This window comes from Vicia villosa, unplaced genomic scaffold, assembly GCF_029867415.1.
Source record: "Vicia villosa cultivar HV-30 ecotype Madison, WI unplaced genomic scaffold, Vvil1.0 ctg.002495F_1_1, whole genome shotgun sequence".
In the NCBI taxonomy this organism is placed as follows: domain Eukaryota; kingdom Viridiplantae; phylum Streptophyta; class Magnoliopsida; order Fabales; family Fabaceae; genus Vicia; species Vicia villosa.
In genome coordinates this window covers 174968-192674 of record NW_026705947.1, presented here as the reverse complement: position 1 = coordinate 192674, position 17707 = coordinate 174968, and the positions used below count along the sequence as shown (strand labels likewise).

At 33.0% G+C, this 17707-nt stretch overlaps 1 protein-coding gene across 1 annotated transcript; it reads right to left on the bottom strand.

Moving 5' to 3' along the window:
* Positions 1 to 9359: 9359 nt before the first annotated feature.
* Positions 9360 to 12529, bottom strand: LOC131638991 (phosphoribosylformylglycinamidine cyclo-ligase, chloroplastic/mitochondrial-like). The gene is made up of 8 exons (XM_058909521.1): positions 11876 to 12529; positions 11224 to 11318; positions 11027 to 11128; positions 10870 to 10929; positions 10294 to 10466; positions 10111 to 10213; positions 9867 to 10025; positions 9360 to 9706 (listed from the first exon to the last, which is right to left on the bottom strand). The coding sequence occupies exons 1-8, from the start codon at positions 12189 to 12191 to the stop codon at positions 9536 to 9538; spliced, it is 1179 nt and encodes a 392-aa protein (XP_058765504.1). The 5' UTR covers positions 12192 to 12529; the 3' UTR covers positions 9360 to 9535.
* Between the last annotated feature and the right edge of the window lie 5178 nt (positions 12530 to 17707).

The window sequence follows — 17707 nt, the reverse complement described above, 5'->3', positions numbered from 1 at the left end:
TTGTTAAAAAAAATTATGTTTACAAGAAAATTATCATCCTAATTCCATAAACAAATATTTTTTACTTAACTACTCCCTCTGGTCTCATTTATAAAGAAAAGATTTCCTTTCTAGATACATTGAATAAATAATATATTTAGACAACATATTGTCCGGATACATTACTTATTCAATGGTCTCATTTATAAAGAAAAAATTTCCTTTCTAGATACATTGAATAAATAATGTATTTAGACAACATATTGTCCGGATACATTACTTATTCAATGTATCTAAAAAGAAAATCTTTTCTTATAAATATAACCGGAGGTAGTATTTCTGAATATATTCAATGAAGTTCATATTATTTAGAAGTATTTTTCAATATACTTATTTTTCCAAATTTTATGAATCCATTCTTAAGCTATGTTGGATACGTAAGAAAAAAAGAATGGGGAATAGAGTGGAGCAGGATGGAATGGAGTGGAATGAAATAAAGATATCATTTTATTGTCTGGGTACGTCATGAATGAATAGAGTAATTTTATCGTTCCGCCCAAATCGGAGGATAAAAAAAATTAGGCTTAATTGCAACTTTGGTCCCCCTATTTAGTATTTTTCTTGATTTTGATCCCCACATTTTAAAAACCACTATTTTAGTCCATTTTTTAAGTTTTCTTTTGAATTTTAGTCCCCCTTCAAATTTGGAGATATTTTTTAATGAGGTGGCGCTTCTTTTGCTTATGTGGCATTGCCAACTCAATATTTAAATATTTCAAGTATTTTTTTAATTACTTATCATTTTTAAAAAATTATAAAATCAATTGTTTAAATTTAGAAAAAAACAAAATTTACTAACACCCAAAGGAATCAAAGCCGCGACTTCAAGGGTGTGGACACTTTCTCTTTCCACCAAGCCAACCACGCTAAGTTGTTAAATTGTAGCTACATTAATATTTAACATCGATTTTAATATTGTGATTTATAGCATTACATGTTTTCTTAATTTAATCCATGCAAATACATTTACTTTGATTAAATTGATTTTATTATAAAAACAACATAAGAACACTTGGTGAAAATGAAGTCAAGATCTGCAGCCAGAATTTAGTCTATAACTTCCCTAATGTTAGTCTTAAATATAACTACTATGCAAAGTTCATGCCATAGACACCAAATTGAACCAATTGATTAACACTATAAAGACTAAAAATTGCAGCATACTATAGGCAAAGTGTTGCAGAAATAAACAGAAGCTCTTCCTCAGTTTTCTTACACAAGCCTGCATAAACCTTATTACAACTCTTCATCACCACCACAAATTCCAGAAATTTTTTCCATAATTCCATACAGCTGCAAACTAACCGAATCAGTTCTTCATCCACATCTTTCAATCACCTTCATTTTCATATTTGCAAACACAAAACTTACATGAATCTACAATACGTTCACCATAACTCAACAAGCTTACCGGGGATATCTTCACCTTCGAGAACATTCGAAGTCGGTATTTTCTGAATCCTCCCGCTTAAGCTAACTCCAATTTATTCATGCTTGATCTATTTGTCTTGTTTATGCTTCAGATTTCATGTCTTATTTGTTGATTTTGCGTGTAATTTTGAGAGGAGATTTTGAGCGTGGGAGAGGGTTTGTGCATTCGGTTTAGGGTTTTGAACGAATTAAATCTGAGGGAATATGAAGATTGCAAATAGAGGAGTTTTAGTTTGTTGTTGTGTTTGTTCGTTGATTAGAAGAGCAGAGGAAGTAAATGGAGAATAACATATGGGTGTTTGGTTTTGAGTTTTGAGAGCAAGAAGCAGAGAGTTGACGAGAAAGAGAGTGAGAGGTTGACAATATTAAAATTGATGTTAAATACTACTGCTACCCCAACTTATCAAACCAGCATAGTTGGCTTGGTGGAAACAGAAAGTGTCCACACCTTATAAGTCACGGGTTCGATCCTCTTGGTTGCCACCAACTTTTGTTTATCTAAATTTAAACAATTAATTTTATAATTTTCTGAAAATGAAAAGTAATTAAAAAAAGACTTGGAATATTTAAATATTGAGTTGCAGTTAAGCCAAAAAATTATATCTGATATCACTCCATTTCATTCTTTTTTAATCAATCCAAACGATGGAACATAACTATATTTCATTCAATTTCATTTTATCATATTCTATCAATCCAAAAAAAAATGTACTCGTCTTTCTAAAATTACCATTAAGATTTCTAAACACTTTTTCATATCTTCAACTCTAAAGTTCTGAAGATTTTTAAAATTAAAAATGATAGAGATATATAGTTATAACTGTTGAAATCTAATATATCCATAACAAGTCTAAAACACAACTCATTAAATAACGGATCCTCGAAACAAAATAATGAAGTCTAATACACATGAATTGAGACAATCGGACTTCAGCTCCGTCGGACCCGAACCCATTGACATGCTGCTACCACTGGCCACCTTGATGGTGTGGCTCCGCCATCAGCCTCCCTCGGGGTTATGTCTACTTCCAAACTAATTTTTAGTTTCTACAATCTCGAAACGTGTTTGATTTCTCTTCATCACGTAAGATTTTAAGGCATACTTCAACAATCTTAACTATGACTTAAAATTGTGATAATGTTAATTTACTCATCAACCATCTTGCTATTATCGACTAATTCAACATCTATTGAATAATTTTTATCAAGTTCAACCCTTGCTTTGATTTTGCCACTTGCATCCATTTGCTTTCAACTACCTTTTTCTGCTTTAGAAGTCTAACAAACCCATAAGTATGATTCTTCAACCATCTTTGACTCCACTTGTTTTTGAATGTCTCCTTAAATCTCTTTATTTTTGAGTTTTACAACTCTTCAGCCACATTCAAAGCATAACACTTAAAGCATAATCTTCTCTTTTAGATGGTACATATACCTCATTAGTTTATCAAGAGTCAAATGATAATCAGAGGTCTCTGTAATATTCCCTCACTATTAATAGTATCTATAGTAGGAACCTTCACCGCAAAACGAGTCTTCTCCGCCATACTTTCTAAACGCTTCATCCTCATGTCTTTACTCATCTTTTCATGAAAGTCTTCATTAGCTGATGATGAATGAACAACAACATTGGAACCTTCTAAAATATATAAGCCACATATTTAAGACCCTTTAACTATTATCATTTCACCATGTGAAATTTTCAATGCCACATGTTCAACTCTAATGTAATAGCCTAGATCATCAAACATACTTATGGGTAATATATTTTTCTAGAGCTCTGGAACATATTTCATATTGTGAATAAGAAACTCACAATCATCGAACATTTTAAGTCTAATTATACCAATAACATGAACTTTGCAAGTCTTATTGCTACCAAGGTGAACTACTCTGCCTTCCTACAACTTCAATGTCTCAAAGTATTATTTTCTTTGAGACATGTGACAAGTGTAAAATGAGCCCATGAACCAACCATTTTTAGTCTCCAAACTTGCATCATTGATGCACCAACGCTCTCATAACTATCCTCATCGAAGGCATCATCAATCAGAACAAAATCTTTATTTTCCTCCCTCTCAGGACAATCCCTCTTGAAGTGATCGGGTTTCTAACAAATAAAGCATTTTGACCTTGACTAGTCAAGCCTCTTTAACTTGGACATCCCTCTATGTTCTTGTCCTCCTCTTAAGACACAAGCCTCCATCATTATTGTCAATCTTCAAATCTCTCACATTTGAAAATTCTTTGGATCTCACAGTCGTATATAATTTATCCACTTCAACATTCTCTATATTATCAATGATCTTGTGAAAATTTGTCAAGTGCTTCACTATGGAAATGTTAAATATCATTATAAATGAGTAGAGTTGTCATTTCAAACACAACCTTTAAGCCAAAGACTTTGTCATATACAATTATTCAAGTTTTGGCCACATTGAAGTCGATGTCTTCTCCCTGGAACTTCCCTTAGAATTTTATCCCCAAAGCACAATATAATGGTACTTATGACCTTATCCACCATCTCGGTTTTCTCAACTTATTTTAGATATGCAGGCGTCGATGTCCCACCTTTCAATGCTTCAATACACTTTTCTTGAGTTAAAATGGTTTGTATCTTCACTTTTCATAACCCAAATATTGTCTCTAGAAAACTTCTCAATCTGCCATTTAGAATCCATGGTACTCACTTGAAAACAAAATCTCTTTGCTCCACAACGGGTGCAACGTGCTGTGAAATTGAAAGGTTCAATCACATCAAGAAATTTGATGTGTGGAGATAAAGAACAATGGCAACAAAAATAAATGATCTTCGGCAAAAATATCTCTCCATGCAATAAGATAAGAACTTAACTTGACAAAAGAAAATAAACGACAAGAAACAAAATAACTTGTTTATCTAATTCAATCAAGATAAAATATCCTCTTGAGTAGAATATAGTATTAGTACAACACAAATGCAACACGATTCTCACAATTATTTTTCTATCTCTTGGTACTAAGGCAACTTTGATGAAAGAATAGAAAAAGTATGCGTAGGAAGTAGAAAGTGAGAAAAAAGATTTCAAATTCTAATTTTTGTGTAAATTGAAATGATGATAAACCTCCTTTATATGGAAAAATATTTTGCTCAAAAAAGAAATTATACATGGGATTTTTATGTTCTAATTGAATAACCCTAACTAGTAATTGATTAGACAAGTCAAATATGGAAAGTTTTTGAACTCCACTGTCATTAATCGATTAAAGGCTTATCTAATTAATTGGAGGCATTACAAATGTGCTAATCGATTAACCCTAATATGATAATCAATTAACTAGTGTAAAAAACATTCATAATTGATTAAACAAGTCCTTAATCAATTAAGCAAGCGTATAAAAAGGTTTTCAGATATTTTTGTAAAATAAGATAGGCTTTAAAAAGTTTTTGAGTGTATGTGTGTGTATATGCTACCTTAGTATCTTGAGAATTACTTTTATACCTTTACATTTATGTGATCAATCAAACACGGGCTAAGCGCAGGATCAAGCGAGATTTGACATTTCCTCTCTTTCACAACTCTGCAGCTTCAAGTACCTTTGTGAGAAAAAGGAAACAATGCAAACAACACAAGCACAACAGATAACTATTACTTAGATTCATCATCATCATCAGTAAACAGTCCAGTAAGCAAAGGCATTATGGTTTCAACAAGCTTACAAGACAGGTAATCAATATTGGCATTTATACAATTTTGCAATCTAGTGCGAACTTGTTGATTCTGGATGTTGGTGTTGAGGAGAGACTCAGTAGGTGGAGCTCAAGGGAGCTCATAATTGAAATTCCCCAAATTTGAAGGTCCTCCTTGTTGGGGCACTAGTTACTGAGCTGGAGCTTGTTGACTTTGTGTACCTCCTTCTCTAATGCCCTTCTGCACTAGGACTCTATTGTGGTGATCATATGGCATCTTCCCTAGGTAATGACTTCCTATTTTGATTGCATTTTCCATCGGCTCTTCCTCTTCTAGATCAAACCCAAAATGTTCCAAAATTTTGGTAATCAAGTGATCGTATGACAGCCAGCCATACCTTTCACTTTCTTCAGCTATCTATACCATATGATAGATTAAGCTGCTAGCCCATTAGCTTCAACATTTTTTTGCTAGAAGCCCAGTCTAAATAACATCTTTTTTTTGGACTTTCCCAAGATTAAATTTTCTTTAGATGAGAATACGGGTCGTCATATAGTCTATAAGACAAATTTCTGGATGCACATATCCAGTGGTGAGGGGAAATTTGTGGCCCTCATTTGAATTTGATATAAGATATTGATATGAGAAAAGGTAATCAAAATATTTAACTAATTTTGGAACCTCCGGCTTATAGAGAGAGTTGGAGCAACAAATATCACAAATAGTAGAAAATTGTTCCATAAAGAGTAATTTCTTGCTTATATACCTCAGTTCGAATGATTCCATCTTTGTATCTTAGATGCGCGTAGAATATTTTTGTCAGCTCTGGTAACATATATTTGGGCTTATTGCAGATGAATTTCTTTAGATTGGCTTGAACAAAAGCATTGAAAAATTTGAAATTTTCGTTGAAGCTCTCATCCATAAAGTGAATTGGAGTGACATTCTTTGCATCAAATTTTCTAAGAAACCTTTCTTCTTGCACTTGAAAGGATAAATCATTTGAGACGTAGGATGGATCTGAGGACCTGTCAAAGGTTCAATTTCTCTTTGGTGCCATTACAGTGACGATGATGAAAAACACTAAAATAGTACTCAAGAACGCCAGAGAACATAAGAACACAAAGAAAGAAGGAAATGAATAGATGAAGAGTAGGTTTGATATAGGGTGAGAATAAGAGAAATTAGTTTACCTATTTATAGGCTAGTTTTAATAGACTAAATGGGTTTTTAATCAATTAAGGCATTAATGTCAATCGATTATGAGTAACTGATTGATGCGGTGTGCAAGTCTAAGGTTTTTAATCGATTACTTGGTACAAAATTTGAATTTTAAAAGGATTAAGTGATTAACCTTTTAGGTTTAATCGACTAAATGGTTCATTTTCAGTTTCCTTGGTATGTTTGGGTCTTGGGAGACTTTGGGTTTTGATATTTCTTTTGCTAAAACATTTCATTTCTCAAAACAAATTATTAATGAAAAATAGTAAAATGGACTAAACATTTAAATAAGAACTTGTTAGAGAACTAACTAGAGTTTTCCGAATTTAATCCTTATCAAGTGTTTTACCTCAAAACACAAGATCATTTTAAGATTCTCCCTCTTTGAAGAGAACGAAAGAACAAACTTGAAGATATTGCATATATCTAAATCACTTGATACGATAGTTGATCTAGAACATCATTTCTTCTTGAGAGAGATGTCTCTTTTTATCATAATACTTCCAAAGAGTTCCTTAACCATCAAGACTATTAAGAGTATATTTCATTGGTGGAATCTTCAAACTCATACCTTACAAAGTTTTTCTTTGATTTGTATTTCCCCCTTAAAGCTACAAAGCATTCCTGCAAAATAAATTAAATTTTTACATTTAGTACATAAATCTTTTTGGATCCTTGTGCGTTGGTGATTTTAAAATGTCATGATTCATACCCTTTATATCACCTTAAATAATTTATTTCAGCATAATAAAAAGGTTCTAAATCATCAAACTTATGACAGTAATTACATTTATTTTCAATAATTTTATTAAGTATTCCTCTATTGTGTATGCACCGTTATACATAATCACACAAAAAGAAAAGTGAGATCCAAGGAAGATAATCTTGCTCACCACTCTACTTTTCATGAAAAGAATAATCACATAAATTAAATTATAACAACAAATCAAACAACAACAGCTATCCTAAAACCTTCATCAAATAGAAAAATAGGAAATGAAAATAGGAATGCTCGAGTTACCCTATCAAACAAAGGATAACACATCTGAAAAAATATAAAAAGAGTAATGGATGAAGAGAACTCGCCAAGACGAAACTTGGAGAAGGCTAAAATAAAAATAAGAGCACTTCAAAAAGAAGAAAGTTAAATTTATTAGGTGAGTCATCATTCATCCAACGAATGAAGATAGTCTTCAAAGTATTTAAAAGAAGTGGTTATCATTTGTCAAAATGATCTTATAAATATTTCATATAGCTATTAGTATTAGTATAATACTACTATTACTTTGTTATACTAGTTAAAGAGAGCCAGAGGCTTGTAACGCCGAAGGCATGTCGAAATGGATTCAGCAAAAGATTATATGATATCGTTCTACTTCTACTCCTTCTGTATTTTATCATTGCTATAAGTAGTTAAGGTTTTTTTGTTGTAATTAGATTTGTATATTATTATGACATATACGTATTATTTATGATCGTTATACCTGTTGTACTTATTCAATTATATTGATCTTTATACTTGTGTATAATGTTGGTTATAGCATGCTTGGATTGGCTTTTGGAAGATTCAGAGTCAATTTTAAAGGTGTAGAATTGATTCTGGGTGATTTTAAGACGTTTGTTTTATCAAAATTAGAATTGATTCTGCCTCCAGAATTGATTCTACTTTAAGCTAAAATTTGTAGCTTCTACCTCCAGAATTGATCCTGTGTGATTTTTACATTGTTCAACTCACTTTTAAATAAATGTATTCAAACATAAATCAATTCTGCTAAACTCAATTATGTTAAACTCAATTCTGCTAGAATTTTATTTCAATTGAGAACTGGACAGGTAACTAGTTGATTTTTATGAACCGACGGTTTAAGTGCATTTTGAACCGACAGTTTAAGGACCGGTCGAACCGAGAATCGGACAGGTAACCGGTCTGGTTCAATAGCTGAATCAGAAATGTCATTGAACCGGTGTGAACTGGTCAAAACTGGTGTAAACTGTAAAAACCGGGAAAGCCGACGATTTTTCTAAACTGGCGATCTAAGTGCTTTTTTATTTTTTTATTTTAAAAAATTACGATGTCATCGTTTTGATTATTTTAATGAAAAATTAAAATAAAAAATAAAATAAAATGAAAAAAATATTGCAGATACAGTTGATTTTGTTACCGATGAATTTGATATTGAAGAAGATCCCGTCATTGAAATAATTTTTCCTTTCTTGAAATTCAATTTAGTAGACAATAGAATTATTTTGTTATAAATTATTCAATTAGATTATGTTGCGATTAAACTTTGTTTGCAATTATACATTAATTTTGTACTATTTTATTATGTGTGATACCTTGAATTTAAATTATGAACTTTTGAATTTATTTATAATATGATATTTTAAAAAAATTTAAGTGCTTGTTATATTTTGTAGAGGCTGAATAATCCGGTACCACAAATTTTATACATATATAATTTTTTTATAACGACCAGTCTATTTAACCGAGTTATCCGGTTTAACCCGATTCAGTCATGCAGTTCAACCAATAACTCAGTGAGTCGACCAATAAACTAATGACCCAACACCCTCACCGGTTTAATGTCCAGTCCAGAAAACACTGTTAATAATACCCTCATTTGAGATGTTATTCAAAATGAGTCACCTAAGTGATGAATGAATGAACCAAGAAGCTTTGTGAAGGATCATTTATACAAAAATATGAGTACTCATTGGGACATATAGCACAAATAGGAATCAAGTACATATTAGATCCATAAATTGAACCAAATACATAAAATGTTATTCACACAAATGTTATTTACACAATAAATGAGGTTATTATCACTGTTCTCATTGGGACATATGGCACAAATAGGAATCAAGAAAACTACATATTCTTAAAAACGGAAAACAGTGCGAAAACATCGTAGCAGTTTTCTAAATATTAATAAGAGTACTAACTAGAAACGGAAGAGAAAAAAACCTCCAATTTAGGTTTACATACACATAATAAGAGCATTGAACCTGAATGAAACCACAAAATTGCTGCTAGTTCTGTAACTAACATTTATGTACGGAAAACCGTTAAGGGCCAGATAAACCAACATGAATTATAAAATTCTCATATCTCTGACCAGAAAATTTCCACAAATATTAGATAGTACAACATAATTAAGTCTTATACTGAATTAACTGTAGGTTACACCATTTCCACTAATAACTTCACCAATGTGGTAGGCTTTACCAGCTTCAACTCTGTTTTCAAGAATTTCATTCGCTGCCGCTGGACTAACTACAATGACCATCCCGATGCCCATATTAAAAGTTCGCATCATCTCAGAATCTTCAATCTTCCCAGCCTAATGTGAGAGGTTATTAGTTATGTGCATTATTGTCTCCAAAATATTTGAAGATCAATTTAAAATATATTACTGTTGACCAAAAAAAATTAAGAACAAAATCTTTGATGCTAACTCTGCTAACTTGTTTTTTTCAGGCAAAGTAAGAAATATGAATTACCTCCTTAAGCCATTTGAACACTGCAGGCATATCCCATGAGTTTTCATATATAAGAGCCCCAAGGCCTTCGGGAAAAACTCGAGGTATGTTATCTGTAAAACCACCACCGGTGATGTGGGCAATTCCCTTTACCCCTCCCTTGCTGATTATGTCAAGCACCTGTTTCAAGAATAAAAGTTGTCTTACCGTTCAAAAGGGAAGGGAGTTAAAAAAGGTAAAGAAAGCCAAAAGAACGATAAATGACCTGTTTGACATAGATAGTAGTTGGAGCCATCAAAGCTTCAGCAATTGTAATGTCACCGCCGGGAAGTTTATCTTTCAATTGAAGCCCGCTTTGAGCAAGCACTCTGTCGAGATATTAATATTAGTACATTTCAAAAACTAATAATTTTATAAAATTTGATAGATTTCATACTAGAAAACCAACCTTCTTACAAGTGAGAAGCCATTAGAATGAACTCCACTGGATGGCAAACCAATAATAATGTCACCAACGGCAATGTTCTTCCCATTAATTACATTCTCCTTCTTTACAATGCCAACAGCACAGCCACTGAGATCATACTCGCCTTCTTTATATAGACCAGGCATCTCTGCAGTCTGAGAAGATTACGGAATTAATGAAAGTCGAGAGGAGATATGTGAAAAGTACACTATCTTCATCCATATTTATACTGACACGCAACTGAGGATGTGAGATAAGAGATTGTGTATCTAATTGTGAGCTTAATATATTTTATGGCAATGTAAGATTGCAATAATGTAACATGGATTGAACAAAATGTCAATTAGAATAAATCTAGATTCCAGAAGCAGGAAATAAAACAAGAAGAACCAATTGAATATGTCTTATAAGTAATGCACAATAAAACAAGAAGCACCTAACTAGATTGCTTACAAAAAAAGAAGAACTTTAATGGTCAGAGACTGAGGCTTGGCAAAACTACACTACAGGATATCCAATTATATACTGATAATGAAAAAAGCACAAATATTTCAATACCTCTCCACCTAGAAGAGCACAATCAGATTGCTTACAACCATTGACGATTCCTTTTATAACCTGAAAAGGTGGAAATTAAATAAGGAATAAGCATTTTTATGGCACAATGAAACTTCAAACCGGACCAAAACAAACCAGCTAGAAGCACATCCATTACCTGCTCAGCAACATCCACATCAAGGTGGCCAGTAGCAAAGTAATCAAGGAAAAACAAAGGCTTTGCCCCTGAAGTAACAATGTCATTGACGCTCATTGCAACCTAAACAGAAAACAACAGTTAATCTTGTTCCCTAAGCAACAGAAATACAATTCCAGTATATAAAACAAAAAAAATCAGCATTCCAAAAAGTTTACCAGATCAATCCCGATAGTGTCATGAATGCCAGTTTCAAAAGCAAGCATCAACTTTGTCCCCACACCATCAGTACCAGCAACGAGATATGAATCACCTGCTCAAAATCAAAACAAGCCAAATCAATATCCAACAAAAAGAAACTAAACAAATAAAAGTGATCGAGAGCTTGGTTACTTCCATGGTGGCGAAAATTGAATTTAAAGGCATTAAAATTATTTATGATTAAGGCCCTGTTTGAATTAACAACTAAATTAAGGGCTTATCGCCTTCGTGCTTATATATAAGCCATTTCTATAATAACAAAAAGTCAATATATTTGCCTAAGTTATAAGTTATCTTTAACCCTGGGTTTACAGAAATAAACTGAAAATTACTTATGAACATCTCATAATTTGTTTCTATAAACACCTCAAATAGTCTTGCAACTTGCAAGGGTCTTTGTCAGTGAATAAACCAGAATAAGTCAATCCAAACATATCCTAAAATGAACGCATGCACATTGATGCTTAATCATTATATATGCAAAATCTCCAAAATTTAGCTTGAGGCAATAATTATCTCTAGAGACAAATCAATTTTTACTAACTCAACAAAGTAAACAATTTATATAAATAAAAAAAATCAAATTTTGTCGAATATAAAAAAGGTTACCGAGGGGGAATAAACCACCGAAGCCTCCAATCCCTGGCGCCATCTTGGCAATTCTTCGAACAAGTTCAGAACCGGCATCAATGTCAACACCGGCGTCTTTATACGTAAGTCCTTTACCTTTACCGTCAGCCCTAACAGAAACAACTCTGTTATCGTTCCTATTCGACTTCAAATTTGATAATACGCCGTTGTAAGCGGCTGTTGCATTGTGCAAAGTGAAGGTGACTCCGGCGGTGCATTGACATTTGCGAGAATTAGGTCTAACTGATGGTAGTGCAAGGTAATTTGAAAGTTCAGTGGAAGCTCCGAAAGTCATTGTTAAAGAGCGATGGAATAGAACGAGGAGAGAACCCTAGGTTGGTTAGGGCGGGAGGGAGAGATGGCGGCTGTTGAGAAGATGGATGGCTAGGGCGGGAGGGAGAGATGGCGGCTGTTGAGAAGATGGATGGTGGTGTGGTGAAAAAGCGGCGGAGAGTGGGAGTTTTGAGATGAAGATGGGTATGTATGGTAGCGTTTATCAAACGGAGATTCAATTTATTTGAGTATCAGTAACTTTTATTTATTTATGCAATTACCGAATAATATTAAAAGATGGGATGAAAGGAAAAAGTGGGGCCGTCAAAACGAAAGTTAAACAAATCTAACTAATTGTGGTTTAACAAAGGTAAGCGAAAATTGGGCGACGAATGCCAAATTAAGTGGAAAAAGAAACTGAAGCTTTAGAAGAGTAAGGAGATCCGCACACTGATGACCTTCCTTATCAATATGGGAGATGGGAAAATCTATCGTATTAATCTTGGCCAACATTGTCATAGATACCAGCATTCTCAACTAATTAAAATATTAGGATTCAATGTAAGGTCTTTATTATTTTATTTTATTTGAGATAAATAAAAAATTTAATATAATTTGTACCCAGGGTGACAAGCGAGCATGTCCGTCTCATGTAGGTCTATTTCACAAAAGCTTGTAAGAAAACAGGACGGTCATAATTGAGGGTGTGGGCCTAAAACCTTAATTCACCTCGTAAAAAAACGAGGGTGGAGGGGGCTAAGCCCGCGGGTATTGCACTTTTTAAGTCTAAAAATGTAAAATTTATGTTAATGCACATGTCCGCAAAAGCACGCATAAAAAAATGGGACAGGGCGGGACGGTCACACTAGAGGGTAAGGGCCTAAAACCTTAGTCAGTCTCGCACAAAAGTGCAAGTAAAACGAACATGCCCAATGGGTCAAACCCGTTTTGCCACCCCTACCTATCCAACTTAAATTCATGATTCAGTAAGACAATTTCTTTATAGACCCCATGTCTTCTTAAGAACCTGTGATGAAAATCCCAAAATACCCCTATATTTCGGAAATATAAACATAAACATGATAATGGATGAGGCATAATAAAATAAAACACAAAATGGTAAAAGAAACATAAAATAAAGTTAGAAGTCAATGATTAGAAGTTAATCCTCAAATTTAATGATCAATAATGGTTGAATAATATGAACTTAGGCAAAAGTTAATGAAAACTCATCAGAGGATTGATAGAATCAAAACCTCTACACAACAAGTTTTCAAAGGTCTTGAACCAATTGTCAAATAATCAACCATTTTCCGATACGGGTCAAATTTAACGCTATGTTAAGCAATTGCCAAGTAACTTATATAGAAGAAGTCACCTACAACGAGGTCAGTCAATAACAATTTTATGTGTTTAAAAATAAATTAGAGAAATGATATGTAAATCATTCTCCTAAAATTTGCAACACATGTAAAATAACAAACAAAAACAAGAAGGGATTAAGATGAATAGGGATGGGAATTGATCAAAGTAAAATCAAGGTGTCTAGATGAATTCTTTTGACTTTACAGGATTTCACCTTCATGATCCATCAAAAGAATGATAAAATCATAACCTCTACATAATGGATACCTCAAGACTCACCCACAACTCAAAAGTAGGGGTGGGAATAGGCCAGGCCGGCCTACAGGGGCCTATAGCCTAGCCTACTTAAGGCCAGGCCAGGCCAGGCTTATTTGATAAAAAGGCCAGACTTGGGCTTTTTTAAAAGCCTATTTAATAAAATAGGTCAGGCCTAGGCTATTAAAAAAACTTATAAAGCCTTGTAGGCCGGCCTATATTATCATATACATACATATACATACATACATACATACATATATATATATATATATATATATATATATATATATATATATATATATATATATATATATATATATATATATATATATATTAAAATTAGTTTAAATAGGTTGGCCTATATATGCATATATATTAGAAAAAGTGTTAAATAGATTGGTTTATATATGCATATATGTATTAGAAAAAATGCTAAACAGATCGGTCTAAATGTTCATATATATGCGACCTATAAGACTTCTTAAGCAATATGAATTAATTGAAAACATTAATAAGAAATAGGCTTTTAAATAGGCTTTCAGGCCAGGCCAGGCTTTTAAAAAGGTCACGCCAGGCTGAAAAAACGAGCCTATAGTAGGCCATAGGCCAGGCTCAGGCCTTGTAAGTTTATCGTAGGCCAGGCCCAGGCCTTATAAAGCCTAGCCTAGCCTAGCTTATTCCCACCCCTACTCAAAAGAAAAGAGATGGAGGGAGAGAAAATGAAATCAAATATTAAACAAATTTTAAAAGATTTTTAAAATAGAAAATAGAAAGCACAAAACAAATCAAACATCTAAACATCAAATAAATTCAAACCAAAGATCACCATAGGTCAGGGACCATCATAAGATCATTTCTAAATTTTTTCAAAATTTTATAAAACTCAAAAACATTTTAAAACCAATTAAAATCCAAGGAAAATAGGAGAATATATTAAAAATATCAAATGATAAAATAAACATATGGAAAAATAGTCATAAAATCAGAAATCATTTAAAGTACTTTTAGTAATTATTTTTAATAATTTTTTAGGCCTTCGTTTTAATAATTATAAAGTATTTGAAATGATTTTAATACTTGAAATAATTTAAAGTATTTGAATTAAAATAAAATAAAAAGAAAAGGAAATAAAATCATAAATATATGAGGCGTTGGATTGAGAGCTCATTAAATGATTTGGCTGATCTAATGGCTCTAAGATCTGCTTCCATGATAAACCTTAGTCAAAACTCGTGCAAAGTGGTTAAAAGAGTCCAACTAATGAAAATATTTCAAGTGGTGCGCTATCGGTGGCTGGATGATGAACCTCGTCATCTTCAAACTCAAGCTTCAAAATCTGAAGGAATTTGCAGAAAAAAGAGGATCAATCAAAGTGTAAAATCAAGTGCTCATAATGGTATCATTTAACTCGTCTCATCAAGACGATCTCAATCATATCCTCGCAAAATATTTATTCAAACTACGATGTAGTCGATTTGAAAAAAAATACAGACAAGTTAAAATATGAAAATCTCAAGAACAAATGCATTAAATCAAATCAAACCTTAAAATTAACTATGCAGTGAGTTTCAGTGAATCAAGAGCTTCATGTTAGCCATAAGTTTGAGTTGATTTGGACGAGATTTCTACCTAAACAAAGTTCAACTTAACAGCTCTGAAAATGGAGTTCCACCTCTTAATTCAGTGTACGATTCTTGCTTCTAAGAGTCTGGTTAGCTTCAGAGAAATTCAATAAAGCTAACTGAATGGAGATTTTAGTGAATTAGGGTGAGGAATGACTAAAACAAAAATACAAATTTGGAGTTCGTGTGGGATCCTAACAGGTTTTTTGGCTCTCAAAAGCTTATAAAATGAATGAAATACGATCCTCTATTTATAGCTGAGCTCGTGGAGTGTTCATACGTGTGAAATAATGAGAAATTCCTTGAATTTGTGTGAAGGTCGAAGCACGGGAAGCGTGACTTGCAATTCCTTCAAAACTCAGCCCAAACCTGTGTTTCAATGCACTAAACAACTTTTAGAAGCTTGCTAATCATGTTTAGGAGCAAAAATGTGTGCCACATTGGTTTAATTTCAATTAATTTGAAGATTGGCCAAATTAATTATGCACTTACTTCAGCTTCAAGGTACCATGTTCATACCAAGGCCATTTGAAATTGGCTTGTGCATTTTTCAATTTTCCTTGAGCCAAATACTCTCCTTGTCATAAAGAACAAAATGCAAAAAGAATGGAACCAATTGGATGATTGAGGAGGAAGATATGACCTTAAGGATTTGGGGCCAAGACCTGAAAATTTGAGCTATGCCTTGCATCAAACAGGTTACGCCCAAGTTTTGTGCACAAAGAGCCTTGGATTTTTTTAATGCCTTATAGCATGAATTTAGCTTAGAACTTTGAAGATGAAACGTTCTTCTATTCAATATGGACATTTGGAAAAACGAATTGCCCATAAATTATAAAAAATGAGAGAGTTATGCACTTTTGAAGATAGGCATGCCATACTTGAAATTTCACTAAGTGACCTATAATGTTTCTTCTTCTTTCATGATCTTCCACCAAAAATTTGCTCTTGATCTTCAAATATGGATTGAAGTAGACTTACTCAAGATCACTAAGCAAAAAGAATGGGCTCAAAATGATAAAACTTGACCAAGTTATGATACTTTGAAGTGGACACACCATTCCTTGAACTTTCAAAGGAGGACCTATAATGTCTTCTCACTTTTGATAACTTTCTTCACAAAATTTACTCTTGACTTGTGAAAAGAAGTTTTTGATGATGTCAAGGAGAATAATTTGCAAAAATAAACACTAAAAAATGTTGAAAATTGAGGGAGTTATGGTCTTGTGATCATATAGTCAAAAACTTGTCAAATTAGGTCAAACACCTTGAACCAACCTTAAATCTCTTGAATTTTCCTTGCATCATAAAACACGAGGAGGTAAATAAGATCTTGAAATGATATTTTCTTGAAGTACACTTGATTGTAAAGCTCATGGCCTGAGGAAACTTGTTGAAGAAGGCGTGGAAATAAACACATGAACCTATGGAGTTTCTTGAAGAACCAAGCCACGTAATCTTGAGATGAATTTGATCCCATGAAGTGACTAGATGCTTAAAATATGACAATTGATGATATGGATATCTCACTTGAAATCTTAAGTCATTTAGCTTCCATGAATGATCAATTGATTAAGGGTCGATCCTCAAAACCCTAGCTTTAGGAGAGAGTGTAGTTGTTATTGATTCAATCTGCTACAATACACAAAGCTTTTGAAAGAACAAGAAAAAGACATATTTTTGTATTTTGGTTAACATAACAAAGAAATTTTCACAAATTAAACAAACATGGGTGTTTGGTGATTCTCCTAAAGGCAAGATGGACACAAAGAAATAGTTGAACCTCAAGATTGTGATCTTGATTAGTAGCAAGGATGCAAATGATTGGGGAATATTAGGGTCAAAAATTGGAGTGTGACAAATGATTTTATTTAAGTTTCTTCTATCCAGATATATGAAGATTGAAATCTTCGTTTCGACGCGATTGAAGAGACTTAAATATAAAACACACAATTTTTAGACTTAAGATGCCATGCGATGCTTATGAATGTAATGAATATGGTTATTAAATAGAAAGGAATACATCATCATTGGGGAAAATAAAGGACTCCACTGGGGAAGCCAAAATTCTACCAGGGAAGAAGACTCCACTAGGGAAACGCTTCATATCAAAAAGGGTAAATCATCACTGAGACATAATCGATGGCAAGAGCTACCAACTTTTACTGAAAGTAAACAGATGAAGAAAAACACCAACTTTTACTAAAAGTGAAGAAACAAATAATACACCAACGCTTACTGAAGGTGAACTACCAACGTTTACTAAAGGTAGGCAGACTCAAGAATACACCAA

Excerpts from the sequence above, each read along its gene's own strand:
- LOC131638991 (XM_058909521.1), bottom strand. The coding sequence starts at position 12,191 with ATGACTTTCGGAGCTTCCACTGAACTTTCAAATTACCTTGCACTACCA. Across the intron at positions 10,930-11,026 it reads ATGTGGATGTTGCTGAGCAG|GTTATAAAAGGAATCGTCAA; the intron begins GTAATGGATGTG and ends CCACCTTTTCAG. Across the intron at positions 9,707-9,866 it reads TGTTCAAATGGCTTAAGGAG|GCTGGGAAGATTGAAGATTC; the intron begins GTAATTCATATT and ends CTCTCACATTAG.